Raw genomic sequence first — 23,614 nt, 5'->3', positions numbered from 1 at the left:
AAGGACATTAGGAAGGCTATGAGAAGAGCTAAAGAAAATCTTAACTTCCAAGGCCTTCAAGCACACAGTGGTAATGCCTACCTCCCTTACATCTAGTGAGTTACTAACAAGATTGCAAGGATTTTGGATAAGAAGGATATGTCCACTCAGTTCACAACAAGAAGAATAATCAGGTAAATAATGAAATCTGTGAAAGACAATTTTCATCATCATCAATGCAAAGGAGTCTACAAAATTGATTGTTCATGTGGTAAAAGTTATATTGGAGAAACATAACGTTCCTTGCAAAGAAGTCTGAAAGAGCATGGAGCTAACATAAAAAATGAACAATTACGCACTTCAACCCTCGCTGAACACTCGAAAACTAAACATCATATTTGCTTAGAGAATGCTAAGATCATTACTAGAGAAGACCACTATCATAAGAGAAAAATTAGGGAAGCCCTTGACATAATAAGACATCCATATAATCTCATTGAGATTAGTGACAATTGGTTTCCTCTAATTCGACAGATTGGTTCTACTAGTTCTTTTCCTTCTAGGGTATAATCCTCTTAAGTATGACTCTCTGTCCCTAGCTTGAATTCATATAATATTAATTACATTATATTAATTTTGTTATATAATATTAATTACATTATATTAATTTTAAATTATAATATTATGAATTACATTATAGTAATTTGAATATATTAATTTTAAGATCATAATAATAATATGTAATATTAATTACCGTATTTAATTTAATTAATATTCATTAATCATAATATTAATTACATTATTTAATTTAATAAATATAACATAATATTCACTTAATTAATATACATTATCATTAATCATGACAATTATTTATATAATATGCATTTAATTAATTGATATACCTTAATTATTATAATTCTGATTCATTTATTATACTGAATTAGTATTATTCTTTTATATATATATATATGTTAAATTATAGAATTAATATTTATTAGGTTAGTATTTCTTTAATTTATATTCATTAGGATAGCGAGGTAAATAATTTTATGAATTTCTTTAATTTATTAATTATATTTCTTTTCAATTTAAGTTTAGGGTTTTTTCAACTAGCCCATTTTATGGCTTTTGATTTCTTTCTTTTTTACCTTTTTTTATTTATTCCTCCATTTTGTCTTTCTTCAAGCATATTGCTCTGTTGATGGATCCTCTATAGGATTGGAAATGTCGATAACTTTTGAATATTACTGTGGAAAATCCGAACTCTTTATCTACAAAAACAAACCACATTGGATGATGACTTCCTTTCATTGATGTTCTCCTCTCCAGATTGGATGATGGCTCCTTGCCCCACCAGGTGTTTCGCAAGAAAACTCACACTGAACAATATCTTCATGCCAATTCTCACCATTTCCCAGTGAAAAAATTGGAGTTCTAAACACCCTTGCTACTCGTGCGCTGAGGGTCTCAGATGAAAACCACATGGAGGATGAGAAATCCCACCTTCTGGATGTTTTTGAAAACAATGGCTATAGTAGACATCGAGGTCTTCTAGCTTTTCAAAAAGCCAGTAAAGGCTCTTCGATTAAGAAATCTCGGGATGAACATTCTTCAAATGTTCTTCTTCCATTCATCCATGGAACCACAGATAAGATTTCTCGTGTTCTTAAGAAGAATAATGTCACTGCTACCTTCAAGCCCCTTAATACTATTAGGAGCTCCCTTAGATCTATTAAGGACCCTGTGAACCCTAAAGACATGAAAGGGGTTTATTCAATCCCCTGCTCATGTGGAATTCCCTACATTGGAGAAACTGGTCGCTCCATTAATCTGAGAATTCTAGAACATGCAATAGATATCAGGCATAATCGTTCCTGCTCCTCAGCTATTGTTGAACATGCGGAGAAAACTAAGCACCATGTCTGCATTGAAGATTCTAAGGTCATTGCAAAGATTGATCATTTCCACCATAGGAAGTTGAGAGAGGCTATTGAAATTGAGAAACAGGCCAAAAATCTCAACAGGGATGATGGTTGGAAATTAAGTAAGAGTTGGGTCCCTGCGATTTCTTTGTGAGTTTTATTATTTTCTATTTTATTGTTTATTTTCAATTTTTATTTCTTTCTTTATTTTTAATTTTATTTGTTTATTTTTATTCATTTTTCGCTATTATAATAATAAAAATTATTATTATTATTTTTAACTGTATTAATAATAATCATTTAATAATTCTTTTAAATTAATTCTATTTTAACAACTTATGACTAAATTATTTTTCAAAATCTAACGCCAATGTTAATTTTGATTAAATATGTTTCAATATTAATAATTTTGTGATTGTATAATTTTATATTCAATTATTAATATATATTATCTAATAAATTCTTACCGTTGACTTTATTAGTTATAATTTCATAATTAAAAACTAGCCGTTATGGTCATTTTTTATTAAATAATACTATAATCCTAACGATTGATTCTGGAACTTGATGCATCTCGTCGCTATTTAATCCCATTGATTGATTTGTTTTTTTCACCTTGGTCCTGAAGATGAACCTCATTAGTAGGTTCAAAACGTCGACCAAAAAATTGTTCTATGTGATTAATACGAAAGTTAGTCTAAAATAATCATTATGGATCACAAAAGTTTGAGATAAAAAAAACCACGGATTGATTTACCAAATTAACGTAAATATAATTTTCCTTAGAGTTCTTGTTGATATCAACATTGATCTCTTCTTTGAATATTCCCTTTTAATATAAATAATCCATAACATGAAAACATGTCACCTTTATAAGAGAATTTTCCTTCCATTATTTTAGAATTATCCTTTTTTTTTAAATTTTTTTAACGAGTAAATAATTCTATTTTTTTTGGTAACTACAATTGGACAAAAACCTTTAACCATTAAACTCTTTTAAAAAAAATACACCTTTATTTTTTTTTTCTTTTAAACTTTAAAATTCTTCTAACTTCTTATACCCCTCTTCAAACTAAGATATTAAAGAATTGTGATGATACATGACCGTACAAAATCTAGATGGTGTGACATAATGAATCAATATGGCGCATTAATGAACTAAGATGTTCGGTTTTTTTAATTGTGGTATAAATTGAATTGTTTTTTTTTCAATTGTGGTTCACGGTCATTGAGTGGCTGCTACATCCACAAGTAACAATCCAGGGCAGATCCACCCGAAGGGATCTACTTGCTGGCTTATCTAGTTGGGCCTAATCCCAAGAGCGTCGAGGAGATTTGACCTTTGACCTCCCAATTAGCAAGGTACTTAGCAACGAGAACTCGACCAATTGAGTTATCCCTTGGGGCTATGGTATGAATTGAATTATACAATCCAACTATTTAATTATTTTACAAACTGAGTGACTATATGTTGGTCCGTAGTAGAATGGTAGCTGTTGCTATGTGACTATAGAATGGTTAGTGGCAGTTATTCGTATGGTGGAATGGTAATGCAAGTAAGTACAATGACAAGGGTTCACCGAGTCACTGTTAAGGAATCAAGGAAACCACATTAGTGTAATGTCAAGGCCGCTGGGTGGCGGTGGCTGTACGACATCAAATATCTTTTTTCAATCGCAACTAATAAAGCCTTGGATAGCTGCGGATGATATGGCTTTGTCAATTTTTTTTACATCCATCTGTACACGATGCAGGTCCCCCGCAGATTGTGAGTTTGGTCATTGGACATTCACTGGGGATCAAACTCTTTGGTCTAACTAGACCAATTTTGATTGTATTATCTATTGCGATCCAAAATTGTTGGATAGCCCAACACAGTCAATTGAAACCTAGAACTCCTTCGATGAATTGTGGTGACTTGGAAGCCGACTAATTATTATTGGTGAATTTTTATGAATGGACCAACACAGATTTGTTGATGGCTTCAATATTACAGCACCTTTTATAATTGATAGGTCTAAAATTTTGTGGTTATTTGGCGGCTTACTATGTAGTTGCAACCTGGATTTTTATTTTTATTTATAAATTTATATGTTTAAAAGCCTAGAATACTATAGTCACAACAATGCCCAGATTTAATATGAAAAAGGATTGACTGGATTTGTACTCAATTTCTTTGCAGTGTACAAGTTGTTTTCTTTTTTCCTTTTTTCTAAGAGGGCAGTTTTTCAAATTCAAACTTGTAAGATTGTGACATAATAATCTTCATCAATGGAATTTTCAAGATTTAATGTCCAAAGGTTGGTTTGTGGTCAAAGACCTGAATCAAGGAATTATGTGGCTCGAAAAGCTTGTAGTTGTTTGCCAAGGGCAATGTTTTTTTTTTGTGACCAAAAGTTGGGATCAGATGTGGCTTTGATACCAAATGATACGAACAATGTTTGTTACACACAACTATATTTAGAATATTTGGAATATTCAAATATCCATCATAGGATAAATATTATTTTGAAAATTTAAATAAATGTTCGAGTACAAGTGATATGATTTGTACAATGAGGGCCCTATATATATACGTAGGAAGGATGTCCTTTCACGAATAGTCATGTCTCAACTGATAGATATGCCCTTTCATAATTATTAGTTATACTTTCTAATCATCATCATCGTCAACATCATCATCTATTGATATATTTATGCTATTTACGTTCATAACAATCATCTAGATCGCCCCTTGATCCATATTAGTCTGCCTGTAACATTAAGTGAAAACATATGATTACAAAATTGTGAGAGTACTTGTTGATGGATGTGCCACCTTCCTTCAAGAAGGAATGTTAGATGGGTTGTTGGAATTTCTAAGTCTAATTGTTAGAAACCCTTCATGTACTTCTCTGATTTATTTCTGCCTACTTGTTCTGATTAATTAACAAGTTATTTACCATGTAAATACTAAAAATAAATACAAGTACATGCTCAACACATTACAGATCATCAACTGAAGGAAACAAAACAAGCACACAAGTGACACCGTTGTTTTTGGACCAATGTCTCCGGAAAAACCCAATGTGGGAAAACCGGTGCAGTTATCTGAGGGTTTTATTATTATGCAGTTTCTGAATACAATCTGGGTGCCAAAATTGGCTCACCCAATAGAGAATAATCTCGGCAGTAGTACCTCTCTACTCGGAAGTAGATATTCTGGTTGAAACCCCAGATAAACACTTCGACAGCTCCCAACTCCAATTTGCCCCACGAAAACCCCAACATCTGCCTCTAGGGATTGCGTCAGCCCTTCCTAGCCCTGCGTCAGCCTATGGAGGCACTGTGTCAGCCTCTAGAGCCTTTGCGTCACTCACGCTGGCTCTTTGAGGCACTGCGCAGCCCCTGGTTGCCTCTGCGTGGGCCCTAGCTGGCTCTGCATGGCCTTTAGCTGGCTTTGCATCCCTCTTTCACTGACAAGTGCTCCCTCTCTGACCTCTGCGCTGCTGCATCAACTCTGTGCATCTTGCACTGCTGCCTCACGCTGTCCTAGGACTCCTGCACTGTAGCTCCCTCTGTTGTTCCATTCGCATCTGTCTTTACCGACACACCAGCACTGTTACTCCTCTTTGGGGCTCTCGTAGCCAGGTATAATCCGAGAGGTTGGGTAGCTCAACGATACTGCCCCTCATTGCTTGTAGTCCGTCTGACTACAGCTCGATGTCTCCCCACTTCCGCTCAAGTGGTGCGTGAGCACTCATGGCACAATCATCATCTGTCTCCACTTCCATCTCCACCCTTGTTGGCGCTGCCTTGGTCGTGAAAGCCTCTCCTTTGCTCTTCTTCCTCGGACACTGGCTCACATAGTGACCTAGTTCCCCACAGTTGAAGCATTTGACCTTGGAGAGGTCCTTCTTCTTCCGTTTTTCCTACTTTCTCTCAGATGCTAAGGGAACATCCTCCTCTTCCTCCTTCTTGATTCTAATCCCCTTTCCGCTGCTTCTCGCCTTGCTTAGCCTTCTAATCTCTTCTTGGGGAAGAGCTGCCCACATTTCCTCCCAATCTGGAAGGGTCACCTTGCCCAGTATGCTCTGGACAAACACCTCCCAGTCTTTTGAGACTACGTTCAGGGCTGTTCTCACCATCAATTCTTGATCTGACGTAGCTCCTATGGAAGTCAACTGATCCCGGATCTCCTTCAATCGACCGAGGAAGGGGTCGGTTTGTTCTCCCTTCTGCATCTGGTATGACCGCAACTAATTTTCTAGTAGCATCTTCCTCTGGACGGAAGTATGCTGATACAACTTCTTTAGGGCCTCCCACATCTCATTTGCTATATTCTTCTTGGCAATGTGTGGTACTACATGGTCCTTGACCCCGTCAAGGATGATGCTCTTGGCCCTCGCCATTGCATCCTCGTACTTATTGTTATCAGCCAGGTCAACTGGGACCGCTATTGTCCTCAAGGCAAATTGCTTGAGACGGTTCCTGTCTAGAACGGATAAGATTCTGGCCTTCCAGACTACGAAGTTTGAGGCTCCGTCTAGTCTGTCCTGGTCTCTTACCCCGTTCACTGCCATCTCGCTGCTCCTCTACTTCCCTTCTGGAAGTTATTGGTGTGACTCCCTCTGAGCTTCGATTTCCCTCCTGGAAACCCCTTTGCCAATGTCGAGATGCCCCCACTTCGATCCTTATTGCAGCTGCACCCCTGATCTAGATTTCTTTGCTAGAAATCCTCCGTAGCAACTCCCTCCTCCTTGGTCTTGCCCTGCTAGGTACTGTTTTGACTACAATACCCCACCAGCTTCACTTTGCAACTTACCCACAGCCTCCTAAGTCCTAGCGAACTTGAAGGTTAGAGCTTCTAGGCTTTGCGCAATCTCGACACCAACAAAATCCGCACCTCCTAGCCGCGGGCGTCAACCCTTTCTGACTGAGAAAGATGATCGGGCACTGCGTAGGTCGAGTCTGCTCCCCTCTGCCACTGCGCTGATCCTCTTCCCGGCTGTAACTTGATGATGCAGGCATTGCGTCACCCCTTCCTTGCTGCTTCTCTGCTAGAGCAACTTCTGTCACTCGGGACAACTGTTTTCTGTTGCTCTGCTTGGCTGATGTCCTCAGTTCTCCTATGATCTCCAACCACCCTCTGATACCATGTTGGAATTTCTAAGTCTAACTGTTAGAAACCCTTCATGTACTTCTTTGATTTATTTCTACCTACTTGTTTTGATTAATTAACAAGTTATTTACCATGTAAATACTGAAAATAAATACAAGTACATGCTCAACGCATTACAGATCATCAATTGAAGGAAACAAAACAAGCACATAAGTGACACCGTTGTTTTTGGACCAATGTCTCCGGAAAAACCCAATGCGGGAAAACCGGTGCAGCTATCTGAGGGTTTTATTATTATGCAGTTTCTAAATACAATCTGGGTGCCAAAACTGGCCCACCCAACAGAGAATAATCTCGGCAGCAGTATCTCTCTACTCGGAAGCAGATATTCTGGCTGAAACCCCGGATAAACACTTCGATAGCTCCCAACGCCAATCTGCCCCACGAAAACCCCAACGTTTGCCTCTAGGGATTGTGTCAGCCCTTCCTGGCCCTGCGTCAGCCCAATGTCAGCCCAATAACCCCTGCGTCAGCCTCTGGAGGCATTGCGTCAGCCTCTAGAGCCTCTACGTCACCCACGCTGGCTCTTTGAGGCACTGCGCAACTCCTGGCTGCCTCTGCGTGGGCCCTAGCTGGCTCTGCGTGGCCTCTAGCTGGCTTTGCGTCCCTCTCTCCCGGCTTCTGCGCTGATTCTCCCGGTACCATCTCTGCCTCTCTGCTTCTGTATTCATTGCTCCTCGCTGCTGATCACTGATTCTATCTCTCTTAGCAAACATTGCTCTAGAGAATAGTATCACTGATCACTCTGGTGTATTCTCCAAGTGACCCTCAAGCCTCCTTATATATTTTTCTCGTTGAAAAATCAACGACCAAGATTAAGTCCCTAATCATCGGCGAAGATTAACTTTGGCTTGATCCATGACTTTTGGACCCTTCTAACACAGTTTTATATTAATACAGATTAATATTTTATTTTCCCTAAGTTTAGACTTAGGGACTCCATTAAAAATATTAATTATTTTAATATCTCCCAAACTGTTTAGAATCTGCCCAAACCATTTTTGGGTATTGGAGATCTCATGTGCTTTAGCCTCTCCACCAATTTTCGTGCCTAGAGCACATCCGATGCTACCCCAAATCAACATGGGTGAGAGAAATCTGACTAGAACAAGAAGTGGAGGATCATGGCATCATGTTTTGCGCTGATCATACAGGGCTGTTGGCTGTCTAGGGATGAGAAAAGTTTTCCGCTATGAGTTACTTTTGGTGGGTAACAATCCATTGATGAGTTGTCAGTTAGATCTTGATCTAGAATGGTCCATTTGTTGTAATATAATTTCATATCTTGAGATCAATATAATATGCATTAGGGGACTTTTGAGGTCTAAAATGGGTTTCTTAAGGAAAATAATAAAGTAAGAGATAAATTTTTAAAGAAAAAGAAAGGAAACCAATTTTTTTATTGTGTTTTATACTTATCTCCTTGTGGGTTTACTCAAATGTCAAGTGTAGACTCCCACATCCAACGAGTACCCACTTTACATACTTCTAAGTAGACCTACATCGAAAAAAATTAAAAATACTTGAAAAAACATGTAAACCTATGAGGAGACAAGTCAAAAATATTATAAAAAAGTAGTTTTCTTCTTTTCCCTCCAAAATATTCTCCCTTGGGGATGACATCATCATCTTGAATACTATTGGTTCTTTTAAAGTTAAATATTTTAGTCAATATTTTGTTTTGAGGCCCATTTTTTACCTCAAAACTCCCCTAATGGTTGAATATGGCGTAAGCCCTTCTCTGCCATTTTTTTGGTTGTCTTGCTTGATCCAATTATTAACACTTTAGGTAGGAATTGCATTTATTAATGTTTAAAAACAAATTCTATCATTTATTACATGTTTTATAACCAAATTTAGGGTTGAGATCATATGTTTATGTTGCTGTTTTGTGCATTTTTAGCCATTAAAAACTTCTTGCTGACCTATCCCTTGCTTACCTCTTTAATAGCCTTCAAGCCTTTGTTGATTTTATTATTTGTAGGCTATTTCTTGGTTGTTATATGGTTTTTGCATGCTGTAAACCTGTCTATTATTGAAACCCTAGCTCGTAACTACCTTTTTCTTAGTTTATTGGGGTTGGTTGAAAGTCTACTTGAACATTTGTCAATCCTATCTTGGCCTCCAAGGATTTGCGAGTACCTTCTTCCATAACCGTTAAGATCTTATCACCTTTGAGATTTCCTTTATTGAAGATCTTTATAGGTGATATTGTTAGCAAGATTCTTAGAAAATCATTTTTCTTAGTAACCCTAGGTCATCTATCCTCTAATCCTTGCCCAGGAAGCTTCCCTTGTGGAGATAACATCCGACCACAAAACAATAGGAGAAAGGCTGTTGAGGTGACAGTGATGGCTGATCTCTTTGTTGCCCTAAGACCTAGGTTGCCTAGTGAGGCTTTGCGTTAGGTAGCTAGATTTTGTGGTAGCAGGTACTTCAAAGGGGGTGCTTTCCCACGCCCCCCTTTTCGGGGGGTGGTGGTTGGGCTGTTTCTACATATCCCCTTGATGTGTTTCCCTGCGTCTGTATCCCATGTCCCCACATCTTGACTACGGAAATTCAATCTCAAGTAATGGGCCAAATACAAAGTACTCTATCATAGAGAAAGATTACAACTTAATGTAGGTCCACATTCCTCATACAAGTCTAGTCCCCTTAGCCCTTACTAGGGGAACCCACAAGCATGAAGCTCATTGTGTTGAAGAAAGGGTAACTAGGTTCGATCTTCATAATGACATTGTAATAATGATTTTTGTAAATAAGAAAATGAATTTATTATTATGCTTGCTTCATGGGTTTCATGAGCAAGAATTTTTATGCGTAGATGGCTCCCATTGAGAGCCTTAGGATTTACGTTAATTTTAGGTATGTTCTATGCTGAGAGCAAATTTACTTCAATTTTCCATATTAGCTCAATATCAATTCCAGGTTAGCTATCACATTTAGCATAATAGTAAAATGCAGATAGAACATAAACATAAATCGCAGAAAACAAGCCAAGACAAGAGGACACAAGATGTGGTGCTAGCCAAGGACAAACCCCAATGTGGGGAAACCCTTGATCAATTCTTTTTATGTTCTTCAATAGTTCAACAGAGAGAGAGATAGTACATATACATCAGAAGTCAACATTTTGACTTGACAAAATAAGAGCAGAGATCTTCACTAAGAAGATAACACATGAGGTCGTTGCTCTGAACACAGGTGATTGCATCACCATGTTGCACCCATCATTGTGCTGCACTATATATGTTGCACCATTCATGATCACTATGCAACACCCAACAGTGTGCTGCATTAACCATGCTGCATCCAACAGTGTGCTGCATTCATTGTCACCATGCTACGCCCAACAGTCATCATTCATTGTCCATGCTGCATCCATCCAAGTTGCACCCAACACTGAGCTGTTCTCATTACGGCGCTGCTCCCATCATTGAGGTGCACTTTGCTGTACCCTTCATTGCACTATGCTGCACCTATGATACACTCAGTGCATACTGCAATACATCATGCTGTTGCTATACATCCCATCATCATGCTGCATCCATTGTACTGCACCATGTTGGTCCATGCACCTTACTGCGTCACGCTGCCCATGCACCTTACTGCGTCACGCTGCCCATGCACCATACTCATCATCACTATGCTGCAATACGCACCATACTCATCATCACTATGCTGCAATACTGTATCTTACCAGCCTTAGCTGCTTGCTATGGCTTGCAGCCTAGCAGAGCAGCTAGGATATAGTTAGTAGTTTAGCCCTAAATGACAGGTTCTCCCAACTGTACCTCATCCAAGCTTAGGACAATAGTTAGTTATGACTAGATGTGACAGCTGTTGAGGGCATCTTTACGTCTGAGATTGGGGCCTCTTTAGGCCTCCTTACCGCGGCTTCCAGACCTTCATTTTTGATGCTGTCCTTGTCCAAACAGATGTCAAATTAGGCATCATATGACTATGGTATGACTGCGGCTAGGGCACTCTTGAATACACTTCCTTTTGACTGCGTCTGGAGCTATTTAAGACCTCATCTTTCCAGCGTACATGAATCCTTCTCTTGCTGCTTAGAACCCTCAATGACTGTGGATTATACCAGCGTGTAGACCTCTCCTTATTTTGTGTTAGGCTTTAAGGTCATCTCCATAGCGTACAAAGTTAGACTGACAGCATTTAGGGCAGCATGCTTAGGCTTCTTATTGCTGTGTAGAAAGGTCCCATTTAGGACAACATGGAACCTTGTGTAGACTCCACCATAAGAGCTGTCCTCCATGACAACGTTAGGCTTCTACCATATTAGGGCAACGTAGAGCCTTCTCTCCCTTTTGACTATAAGTAGGGCTAGGGTAACTCCTCTTAGGGCAGCGTATAGATTTTCTTTAGATAATGTCTAGGGTTAGGGCAAACCCTCTAGGGCAGCGTGTTCTCTTAGTGACTCCTCCTTCCACCAAAACCCAAAGACAAGTGGAGAGGAGGAGATCACAAGAAGAGTGTGTGTCCAAATGACTAGCTGGCCTACCTAGACGAATTGTCCCATAACACAAATAAATTCATAACTCCATGAATACATGTCGGAATCAGATGATCTTTAGATCAATCCTACACCTCTCGACGAGAGGAATCCAAGAAAAATATCAGCTGCCATGAATAAGTAGACCCACATGGAGTTTGGCCCTAGTTGCCAAGTTTAACACTCCCTCTCAATTAGGGAGAGCTCCATCTGCTAATCCATCTGCCAGACTATACTATCTCTGCCATCAATGCCCTGCACTGCTCTGTTGAACTATGAAGAAGAAAAAGTGATCGAGAATGTATCATACCATCCTCTACTAACCCGAAGTCAGTCCCATATAAAAGAGAGTGTCTCATACCACTCTTACTAACCTGAAGTCAGTTTCAATAGAGTGTGTCATACCACTCTTATTGATCCGAAATCATTTCCAAATAAAGAGAGTGTATCATACCACTCTTACTTATCTGAAATCAGTTCCAAAAGAGAGTGAGTTATATCACTCTTACTGACTCGAAGTTAGTTCCAATTGATCGCAGATCAATATCATCCTAGCATAGGGAGTACGGTACATACACAATGCATCCATCGATACTACTATTGTCCCTATCCTCATTTCCATACTCATTGGCCAGATGAGAGGTACTTCCCATGAGTCCTAGACTGCATGGGTAGGATGTCTCAGCAGGAGAAGGATGAACCACTCATCTTGCTTGCATGTCGCCATGGGGTATCCCAGGCGAACGCTGAATCACTCACCCTATACACAACAAATCACTAGGGGAAGGCTGAACCACTCACCCTATGACTGTGTCTCAGCAGGAGAAGGATGAACCACTCATCTTGCCTACATAGCAGACCGCTAGGAGAAGGTTAAACCACTCACCCTATGGTTGCTCATCGCTCCAAGAAGTACCCCCAAGCCCCTGGAGCTCCTAGGGCTCAATGTACATATCATACAGGACCCTTAGGAGTGAGTCTCTCCACGACTCCTAGTCGTTCTCGAAAAGTCACAAATTTGACCTTTCTCAGGGGCTTCGACAGAATATCGGCGACCCGCACATCAGTCCCAATGCGATGGAGCCTTCTTGCTCCTCGATGTACCATATCTCAGATCAAGTGGTACTTGATGTCTATATGCTTGGAGCGATTATAGAACACAAGATTCCTCAACAATCGAATCCCCCTCTGGTTGTCACAAAAGATCACGATGGTATCCAGCACGTGTCCAAACAGCTCACTGAAGAGCTTCCACAACCAGACAACTTCACAGGAGGCCATACTCACTGCTATGTATCCGGCCTCATCGGTGCTCAAAGCAACCAACTTCTGCTTCTTGCTCATCTAGGATATCGAAGCAGAACCCAAAGAGAACCAGCACCCAGAAGTGCTCTTGCGATCCTCCACACTTCCTGCCTAATCAGCATCAGAATAATCATGCAGCTTCACATTTCCGGTAGTGTATTTCAATCCATGAGAGATTGTGCCCTGAAGATATCTCAAATGATTCTTGGCACCAATCTAGTGAGGCTTAGCCATATATGAGCTCAGCGTGCTAACTGCAAAACATATATCCGAACAGGAGTTCACCAAGAACATCAATGCTAGTATAAGTTTATGAAACTTAGAGGCATTTCCCAAATCAGGTCCGACATCAGCACCGCATAACTTCTTAAAGTTAGGTAGTCACGGTCTTGCAGTTCACCATTCCAAATCTGGATTCCAACTTCCTCTTACTTTTGCAAATGAGAGGGTCTGCACCTGTCAGAAAGAGGTCGTCCTCATAAGGTACCAGTGTGAGAGGTCTATCATCCACAACCTTAAAGCAATGATTTGGATCGGCTTCACTCCTAGTGAATCTCAGCTTCATCAGATAGCTGTCAATCCTCTCATACCAAGCTTGGGGTGTTAGCTCTAAATCATAGAGAGCTTTCTTCAACCTACATACATGAGATTCTTGAACATGAATCTCAAACTCCTCGAGATGTTCCAAACCTATGGACTTGCTACATGAGGGGAATGGTCCCTTTGTAAGATTTTCCTTCAGTACATCTCGGACATGTACCTCCATGCTCTTCTTGAATTCAAGCATCCCTTTCACCATCTAACTCACATCGGGTAGGGCCTTTATAATGAAGATGGGAAAACCTCTGGTGCCATTGAAGAGATGTGTCACACGACATAGTCCCCAATGGACTTGATACAAATTGCCAACCCTGAACCCATGAGTAAAGGCATCTTTGAAAATTCCATTTTCAAACACGTACCTTTCCATCGATGAATGCCACCTTGAAACCTTTGACTTCCATTGCTGAAATGGACACCGGGTTCTTCTTGAGATCATGTACAGAAAGAAACTCTTGTAAATGAATCGTGTTACCCTCATTCAATTGAGAGGTAACATTCCCTACACCCTTTCCGGGATAGGTGGCATTGACTTCAAGTAGAATCCCCACGATTGTTTCCATCTCTACCAAATTAGAGAGAGCTTCCTTATATCCGATGAAGTGCCTTGAAGCACTACAATCAATAAGCCAGATTCCCAAACAGTCTAGAGTTCCTTGCTTTCTTTGAAGAGTCGGCCATTTCCTTGATGACCTGCATTCCTTTTTCCTTTTCCATGGTACCTGTCATTCCTTTGATCATTGAAGATTTCCTTGGAGTGATTGTTATCATCATCAAGTGATGTGTCCCTCCTATTTGGACACCCCCTCGCATAATGGCCAAACTTATTGCAAGCAAGGCATCTGCCTTTCCTTCCAACCTTAGATCCGGACTTCCCATTGAAGTGATCTTTAGGTAGGCCATCAGGTGCTTCCACTGTGCCACTTAGATAATATTCTCTGCTTCGTCTTCACCCTTGGTGAATTTGAAGTGGGATGAGGAACCCATTGAACCTTTTGTCCTTTCCAACTGTCTTCGGTGATTGCTCTTTCACTCTTGCTTGGGCTTTGTCTTCACCTCAGCTCTAATACCATGTTAATTTTAGGTATGTTCTATGCTGAGAGCAAATTTACTTCAATTTTCCATATTAGCTCAATATCAATTCCAGATTAGCAATCACATTTAGCATAATAGTAAAATGCAGATAGAACATAAACATAAATCGCAGAAAACAAGCCAAGACAAGAGGACACAAGATGTGGCGCCAGCCAAGGACAAACCCCAGTGTGGGGAAACCCTTGATCAAATCTTCTTATGTTCTTCAATAGTTCAGCAGAGAGAGAGATAGTACATATACATAAGAAGTCAACATTTTGGCTTGACAAAATAAAAGCAGAGATCTTCACTAAGAAGATAACACATGAGGTCATTGATTTGAACACAGGTGATTCCATCACCATGCTACACCCATCACTGTGTTGCACTTCATTACACCATGCTGCACCATATATGCTGCACCATTCATGATCACTATGTAGCACCCAACTGTGTGCTGCAATAACCATGCTGCATCCAATAGTGTGCTGCATTAACCATGCTGCATCCAACAGTGTGCTGCATTCATTGTCACCATGTTGCACCCAACAGCTAGTGCATTCATTGTCCATGCTGCATCCATCTAAGCTGCACCCAACACTGAGTTGTTCTCATTATGGTGTTGCTCCCATCACTGAGCTGCACTTTGCTGTACCCTTCATTGCACTATGTTGCACCCATCATACACTCAATGCATACTACAATACATCATGCTGCTGCTATACATCCATGCCCATCATCATGCTGCATCCATTGTGCTGCACCATACTGCACCATGTTGCTCCATGCACCTTACTGCACCATGCTGCCCATGCACCATACTCATCATCACTACACTGCAATACTGTATCTTACCAGCCTTAGCTGCTTGCTATGGCTTGCAGCCTAGCAGAGCAACTAGGCTATAGTTAGCAGTTTAGCCCTCAATGACAACTGCTCCCAACTGTACCTCATCCAAGCTTAGGACAACAGTTAGTTATGACTAGATGTGACAGCTGATGAGGGCATCGTTACGTCTGAGATTGGTGCCTCTTTAGGCCTCCTTACTGTGGTTTCCACACCTTCATTTTTGACACTGTCCCTGTCCAAATAGATGTCAGATTAGGCATCATATAACTCTAGTATGACTGCAGCTAGGGCACTCTTGAATACACTTCCTTTTGACTGCATCTGGAGCTATTTAAGACCTCATCTTTCCAGCATAGATGAATCCTTCTCTTACTGCTTAGAACCCTTAATGACTGTGGATTATACCAGCGTGTAGACCTCTCTTTATTCTGCGTTAGGCCTTAAGATCATCTCCATAGGGAACAACGTTAGACTCTCTGTTTTGAAAAATGGTCGGCTCGAAACCGACTCGATCGAGTTGGTCCGAGTCATGCCCCCACTGGTCGACTCGGCCTTCAAATTGGTATGGCTGGCCGGGTTATTACCGAGCTGGCCAAGTTGTCTAACGACTCGGCCGGCTGAGTGAAAGTGGCCCGAAAACATTAGAACAACGCGATTTTTTTTTTGGAATTAGATTTTTGGGGACCTCAAACCCATTTCTAATTTGCCTTTATGTTCTTTGGGGTCCATTCCCCTCTCCTAAACCCTATAAAACCCACCCAACCCCTCTCATTTCCTCACAGTCATCTCATTGCATTTGAGTGAGTTTGTGAGGAGTTGTGGAGTTTGTTTTTGGAGCAGCAGTGAGGATTCTTGGGCAAGTATTGTAGCAGGAGTGAGGAGCTTCTTGGGTAGCCATTTGGAGCAGCATTGAGGAGTTGGTTTGTTGGAGAAACCTTGAGGAGGCATTTTGTGCCTAGAGGTATTTTTTTTCACTTGTAAAAATCTGTTTTTGCTTATTAATTTTTATGTGCAAATCTGGAAATTGAAAAGAGTGTTTTTTGTGAAAGAAATGAACATTGAAGCAATGCTTCTTTTTTTTGTCTTCATTTTCAGGTGTTTTGCTTTCATTTCTAAGTCAAAAAATGGCACCTAGAGTGAAAGATGCTGCTTGAGCATATGTTGAAATGATTGATAGTCAAATGCATTGCAAATTTTGCCATAGAAAAATTAAGGAAGGTCCTGGGGGCATTTATAGGATGAAACAACACTTGGCGGGGATTAGAGACCAAATTACTCCATGTGAATCAGATGAAATTGGGGAGATTAGGAAGGAATTGTTAGCCAACTTTGAGAAGTTTAAAGAAGAAAAGACTAGGCAAAAAGAGTTAGAGGCTAAAATTGGGAGGAAGAGGAGTATAGAAAAAATGCTGGCTACCAACCCCCATTTTGATTTTGATGGTTCTTCCTCTATCCCTTGTACTGATGCATCCAACCCCTTCGGATATGTTCCTCCCTCTTTGGAGTCTATTCAAGAAAAGGGTAAGGGTAAAATGAAAAAGAAGGGTGATATGAATATCAAAAGTTATTTCATTATCACACCCTCCTCTCCATCAGATGCACATGGTCCTCAAACTAGTAGAACTTTGCAGCCCACTTTTGATGACCATTGGAAGAAAGAATTGAGGGAGACTGCTTGTGATTACATATGTAGATGGTGGTATGATGCTGATATCCCTTTCAATGCTTCTCGTTCACCATATTGTGAGCATATGTTTGATGCCATATATGTTGCTGGAAAAGGCTTCAAAGGCCCTACTATGCATGAGATAAGGGGGTATCATTTGCAGAAAGAAATTGCCTCCAGTAATGAGTATTTGAAAAATTTCAAGGATTCATGGGCAAGAACAGGATGTACCATCATGTCAGATGGATGTGCTGATCAAAGGAACCATACCATCATAAACTTTCTTATCTTCTGCCCACGGGGAACCATGTTTCTAAAATTAGTTGATGCATCTGATAAGGTAAAAGATGGACAATTGTTGTTTTAGCTATTGGATGAGGTTGTTGAGGGGGGGGGGGGGGTGGCTAATGTTGTTCAAGTCATCATGGATAATGGCTCTAACTATGTTCTTGCGGGTAAACTGTTAGAGGAAAAACACAAAACCATCCTTTGGACCCCATGTGCTGCACATTGCATAGACCTCATGCTTGAGGATATTGGCAAATTAGATTGGGTCAAAAACACTATAGATCATGCCAAAAGCATAACAAAATTTATCTAACTGGATATAATTTGTAATTTTGTTGAGCTAACTGATTACACTCCTATGTTTTTTGCAGCACAATGGTGGGAGGCTTTTGGTAGCCATTGTCCTGAATTGTAGAAGTTTGCAGTTCGTATTTTGAGTCAAACTTGCAGTGCTAATGGGTGTGAGCGCAATTGGTCTGTCTTTGAGAGGATTCACATGAAGAAGAGAAATTGTTTGGATCAAAAACAGTTAAATGATCTAGTCTATGTCCAATACAACCTCCTGCTTAGACGCAACCAATTGCTGAACAAAAGACCCGATTCAGATGCCATTGTGTTGGAAGACGTTGATCCAACATCAGATTGGGTAGTGGAGAGTAACCCAGCAGAGTTTGATTCTGATGAAGATCTTGATTTGGATTTACAGGTGGAGGCATCACTCGAACATAATGTTCATTTGAATGCAGATCCTGATCCACTTGTACTAGCCTCAGGGCCAACCCCAAGTCCTCCAATTGCAGGCGCTTCCTCTGCTCAGCCACAATAGAAGTGCATATCTCGTCTATCTCAGCTTGCAGCTGCTGCACATCCTGCTAGTGCTACCACTTCTACAGTTGCAGTTGGAGATAATGATGAGGGGGAGCCATGGGCTGGCCTGTCTGACTATGATCCAGAGGTTGAGCCAGATGATCTTGGCTCCTCTAGCAGTAGCCAGTAGTACTGGTCACAGTTTACTTTTGTTGTAGAGGCCATTTCTAGCCTCCTTGGTTATGTGTTTTTGTTTTGATCTCTAAATCATCATCATGTATGTATTGGATAGTGCACTGGGTGCCATTTTGGTATAATGGATATATTCATGAGCCTACTTTGATCATATGTTGTCTTCTATCTATATTCTAATGCTGTGTGTTTGGAAACATGAATGAAAATCTTTAAAATTATGTTTTTTTTTTTTTTTTTTTTTAATTTTTATAAAAAAAATAAATATTTAATGTATTTTTTACAACGATCGAGTCATTGAAATCGAGCTGGCCGAGTCGACACTGAGTCGGAGTTGGAGTCGGAGACCGCCCTCGACCGAGTCGGAGTCGGAGTTGACCCTCGGCCGAGTCGGAGTTGAAGTTTTAAAACATTGGTTAGATTGACAGCATTTAGGGCAGCGTGCTTAGGCTTCTTATCGCTGTGTAGAAAGGTCTCATTGAGGACAACGTGGAACCTTGTGTTGACTCCACCATAAGAGCTTTCCTCCATGACAGTGTTAGGCTTCTACCATATTGGGGAAGCGTAGAGCCTTCTCTCCCTTTTTCCGTAAGTAAGGCTAGGGTAACTCCTCTTAGGGCAGCGTATAGATTTTCTTTAGATAGTGTCTAGGGTTAGGGCAAACCCTCTAGGGCAGCGTATTCTCTTAGTGACTCCTTCCACCAAAACCCAAAGACAAGTGGAGAGGAGGAGATCACAAGAAGAGTGTGTCCAAATGACTAACAAGCCACCTCTTTTTATACTAAAACGTTGAGCACGAGTGGGGGCAATATGGTTGCTGGCTGACCTAGACGAATTGTCCCATAACACAAATAAATTCATATCTCCATGAATACATGTTGGAATCGGATGATCTTTAGATCAATCCTACACCTCTCAACGAGAGGAATCCAAGAAAAGTATCAGCTTCCATGAATACGTAGACCCACATGGAGTTTGGCCCTAGTTGCCAATTTTAACGATTTATCTTTAAAGGTCAAAGAGTCAATGCCATGTAGGAAGAACCCTTCTCGGGTACGTATCAAATATATTTGAGTCATGAACAATGTCAAGAAGCCCTCCAAATGACAAGCACAATCCTCTTCTTCATGTCGGCCTGCAAAATGAATAAAAAGCAGTCATGTCGGCTCAAATAAGGAGACACAATGGTTCCCTCTCTTACGTCGACTTATATACAAGACTAACCTCTATATATAGGCGTGAAAAGAATCCACATTACAGGCTGAACAGTAACTTGGATCCTCTGAAATCTCGGATAGGTACAGTGGCTCAGAAATTTCGGATGAGTACAGGAGTTCAGGTTTTCGGATGGAGAAGGACCTCTGTGTTTTTCAGATGACAGAGGTGATGTCTCGGCCTCCTCACAGTCTTCCTCTCCTTGGTGTTCACAGTCTCAGCCTATCTATACAGTGATATTTGAAGCAGCCTTACAGTCTCGACATTCTTGTGAAGAGCGAGATCTTAAAGTATCACTCTCTGTCTCAGCATACATTTAAGATGCAGCTATATTTTGGGCATAGAAGTAATCATAAAAGACACAGTCATGATTATGATGAAGATCCTGGTATATATATATATATATATATATATATATATACATATCTTAGTATAAAGATCTCGGTGTTATGGTGAAAGTCTCAATGGAGGAGCAGCAGTAGAAGAGGAGCAATGATCTCAATGAAGGTGCTGCAATGTTGCAACTGTAATGACCTCTGTGGTGCAATAATGATGACCTCAGCCAAGCAGCAGTGATGATGATCTCAGCAGTGATAAAGAAGAGGATTGGTGTCTTGGTCTTGGAGCGGCATAATAGGTCAAGGGTCATGGTCTTGATATTCATCAATTGGAACCTCTATAAGAAGAATTTTGTGCGGGTTTTCTTCTCAAAGAGTGAGAGGTTTTGGCCCTGGCAGAAAGCCAACATTTTGTGTTCTTGTCTCTTTTGTTTTGGTAGCTTATTTATGAACTAAGAAAACACAATCTAATAATATCAAGAGAAGATTGTGCTAATAAGAAAAGGTTAAAGATGCTTCACAAATAGTTATCATGGCAAGAAGAATCTCATTAACTTAATTTGCCGTAGATTCTTCAACACATTGAAGTGTCATTATTATACCCACAAGCATGAAGCCTAATGAAGTGACATTTTTAGATCCTTCCATGCATCGTTAAAGCTAGTAGAGCTTTACTTCCACTAGATATTATATTTATAGCTTTAGCAAAATTTTAAGGAATCGATGAAATAGTTTATAGAGGTATTCATAGAAGCCCAAGCCCATAGCCCCCTGAGAAACTGGGATGACGTAAAACTGAAATAATAGAAAGAATATGAATCCAAGATGAATCCAGAAGCTTTGCACTACTGGAAAACTGCCAAAAGAAACAGAATTGTCAAAGAAATTGCTATTAAAATGGAAAATCTAGTTATAATTTATAATAATAAATAATGTTATGAAAATGAAAAACCTACTTATAACAATGCCTCATATGCTGATGAAGTGCAAAGTACCCTAATTCATATATTGACTAAAGTAACACGTTGTAAAGGCTGTAACAAGCTTACAGAGTTTAAGTTCTATCTGGAGTTATCTTGCATATGAGAATTCTGCTTATTGTTGTACTTGAATTGCTGAAGGTATTTTCCTTCAATGAAAACCTCGGATGTTAATGTCTTCATGTGTCAAGTCAATCTGCTTATATTCTTGACACAAAGGATTAGGTTCATAAAATGGAATGTACACCCATTGAAAGAAATATACCCATATAGCATTTGACGGTGAAGTTCATCATGCTTTCCTTTAAACTCCATTCTGTTTGGAGATGGAAACAGTGGCAAAAGCATTTCGTTTCCTGCTCACATCACTCTAATCTGGTATAAAGCAAATCTCATGTTTCAGTTTTATAGTGAAATTTCTTCACCAACTTGCGTTTTATACAGAGTAATATTTCTGATTGTAATAATTCGTTGTTTAGAATGAGTGATAACAACACTATTTCACATGGGGAAACACATGCCTTAAGCACAAGGCATTGGGAAGAACTTCTCATTGTTTCTATCCATATCAATCAGTAAATATCAAATAAAATCTTAGGGGCAACGAAGATACTTTATCCACTAACCATGTGTTGATATTCTGCAGTGGCGGTCTTTCAGTCTTTAGGGATATTTATCTCATTTCGTGGTTACTTTTCCTTTAGTTTTGTCATTGTAGTTTATCAGTACTGTTATCATAGCAGGTTTAGTTTCTGCTTTGTAGTTTATCACTATTAATAGAAACAATTACATCATTTTTCTTATATGCAGGATGTGACATCTTCAGGTGAAGCCTTGAAGCAACTTCAAGGCACTTGGTTGCCCTCATCTGATCGTGGTGGCTTGCATTTGGAGTATCCTTTGAAGGGCATGAATGTGTGCTTATTTTGTGAACTTTCCGACATTTTTTTTCATTACATCCCCTTTTATGTGTGTAATTCAAAACAATTTGTTAGCTCTTTAACCAACTTAAAGGTACGCAAAATCAAGGATGAGATATCCAAGACAAGATAAGGTATTGGAGAATGAAATGAAACAGGTTTTTCCTTTTTCCTTCTGTGATGAAGCATGAAATGGTTAAAGGTGTTGAGTCTCGTATCAAAACAAACATTGAAAACACAAACCACTTGATCAAAAGGCATGAGAATGAATGCCAACGAGGTGAGGGGTTCATGTATTTAGGTAATTTTTTAAATTAGAGTGTTTTTTCAATTATACTCACTGTATACAGGTTTATCTAAAGGTTTTATTAAGAAGATTTGAGTGAAAATTCTTCCTTGACGTTCATGTTTACCGGCTGCTATATATTTGCATTGCCATTTGACATACATTGAGATTGCTATTCTGCACAACAATTATGCTTATTTACCCAAATGCTCGTGACTTAAATACTCTGAATTGGGTCCTGTCAAGTGTTTTACCTATACTATAGCCCAATAAATGTTGAAGTTGCTTTTGATGGGATTTTGGCACATCTATATGAAATTATGAGGGCTGATTATACAATTCTTCTTGTGGTGTTCTATTTTCAAACATCATCTTTCATATTATTTTGCACTTTATTCCACTTATCATCCTTAAAAATACCAAAATCTTCTTTTAGGTTCCTTTGTAGACAATACTGAACAGAAATATGATCTTAATAGTAGTACATGTTGATAATTTTGGATGTAGTGTTAATTGTATTGTTTTCCCAATCAGTTTCTGCATTTTGTAAGCCTATTTATAACACATAATAAAGAAAATCCTTTGCAGTTGGAAACCTATTACTCTTTACTTAACATCTAAGTTATACAATGTAAAGGCTTAAGAACGCCATCACTTAACATCTAAGTAATACAATGTAAAGGCTTGAGAACGCCATCTTACCTATTAGTGTGATTTTTACTGAATAATCAATACCTTTTTCTTTGTAGGAAAGTGCAGAAAACACCATTTTCTAGATATGAGAGACTCAAAAGAATACTGATATGCATGAAATCACGGAAGATGGGTACATAGTCAACTTGCAAGATTTCAAATTGCTACTGCCTGTCCCATGTTCCATTCTTGCTAGCCCCAAGCATTTTTGGTGCTAGTAAACTGAAACCATTCATGTTTTCCCTAGAAATGCATTACCTTGGATCTTCTTGTTGTACAAGTATATGACGGAGCTTCAGCTTTTGGTGACAAGAAATAACTAAGTTGTAACAAAAGACACAAGGATACATGTAATTATGATCCAACTAAATTTGCTTATAGCGAGAATGTCGTGACCAACTCCCAATAGTCGTCATATTTGTTAAAACTGTCAGGTGCTTGATTTAAAAGAGATGAATTAGTTAAATTGCAAAACTTCATAACTGTTACTGTTCATCGATTTCTAAGATTCTTTAAGAAGCCAATTCTTATCTTGATTTGCATGAGGTATTCTTTTGTTTCTTAACGTGCATATTATATTAACATTTTGCAATGATGTGGTATCTAAGATATTCTATTCTGTGTTAGTACATTACATGCGAGCTCTTTATAACACTTTCTATATTCTGCTGGTATTGTGTATTAAATGGGTAGACATAGTCATGGGGTTATATTTATTGGTTATTTGTTAAGGGAACAAAGTAGCTTACACGTAGTGTTTTCAAGGTAATGCCGCATCTGACATATCATTAAATTTCACGTCTTCGTAAACATCTTCATAAATATA

The 23,614-nt window shown here is 39.4% G+C and overlaps 1 protein-coding gene across 4 annotated transcripts in view; it reads left to right on the top strand.

The window, feature by feature from the left end:
• The window catches only part of LOC149258117 (uncharacterized), a 233,480-nt gene extending 210,150 nt beyond the window's left edge, over nt 1-23,330 (top strand). For 2 of the 4 annotated variants that reach the window (XM_089414696.1, XM_089414691.1), the window contains exons 9-10: nt 21,700-21,782; nt 21,904-22,434. In XM_089414696.1, the coding sequence (XP_089270822.1) occupies nt 21,700-21,782; nt 21,904-22,000 (180 nt within the window). In that variant the 3' untranslated portion in view covers nt 22,001-22,434. Of the gene's footprint in view, nt 1-21,699; nt 21,783-21,903; nt 22,435-22,844 lie in introns of those variants that run through there. The other 2 variants (XR_016256778.1, XM_089414698.1) reach the window with 2 other exon arrangements.
• Nucleotides 23,331-23,614: the final 284 nt, after the last annotated feature.

The sequence above is a fragment of the Pinus tabuliformis genome, chromosome 6 (genome assembly GCF_031772625.1).
Source record: "Pinus tabuliformis cultivar Carrire ecotype Pingquan chromosome 6, CPIR1, whole genome shotgun sequence".
Taxonomy (NCBI): domain Eukaryota; kingdom Viridiplantae; phylum Streptophyta; class Pinopsida; order Pinales; family Pinaceae; genus Pinus; species Pinus tabuliformis.
This window is presented reverse-complemented; position numbering and strand designations above follow the sequence as displayed.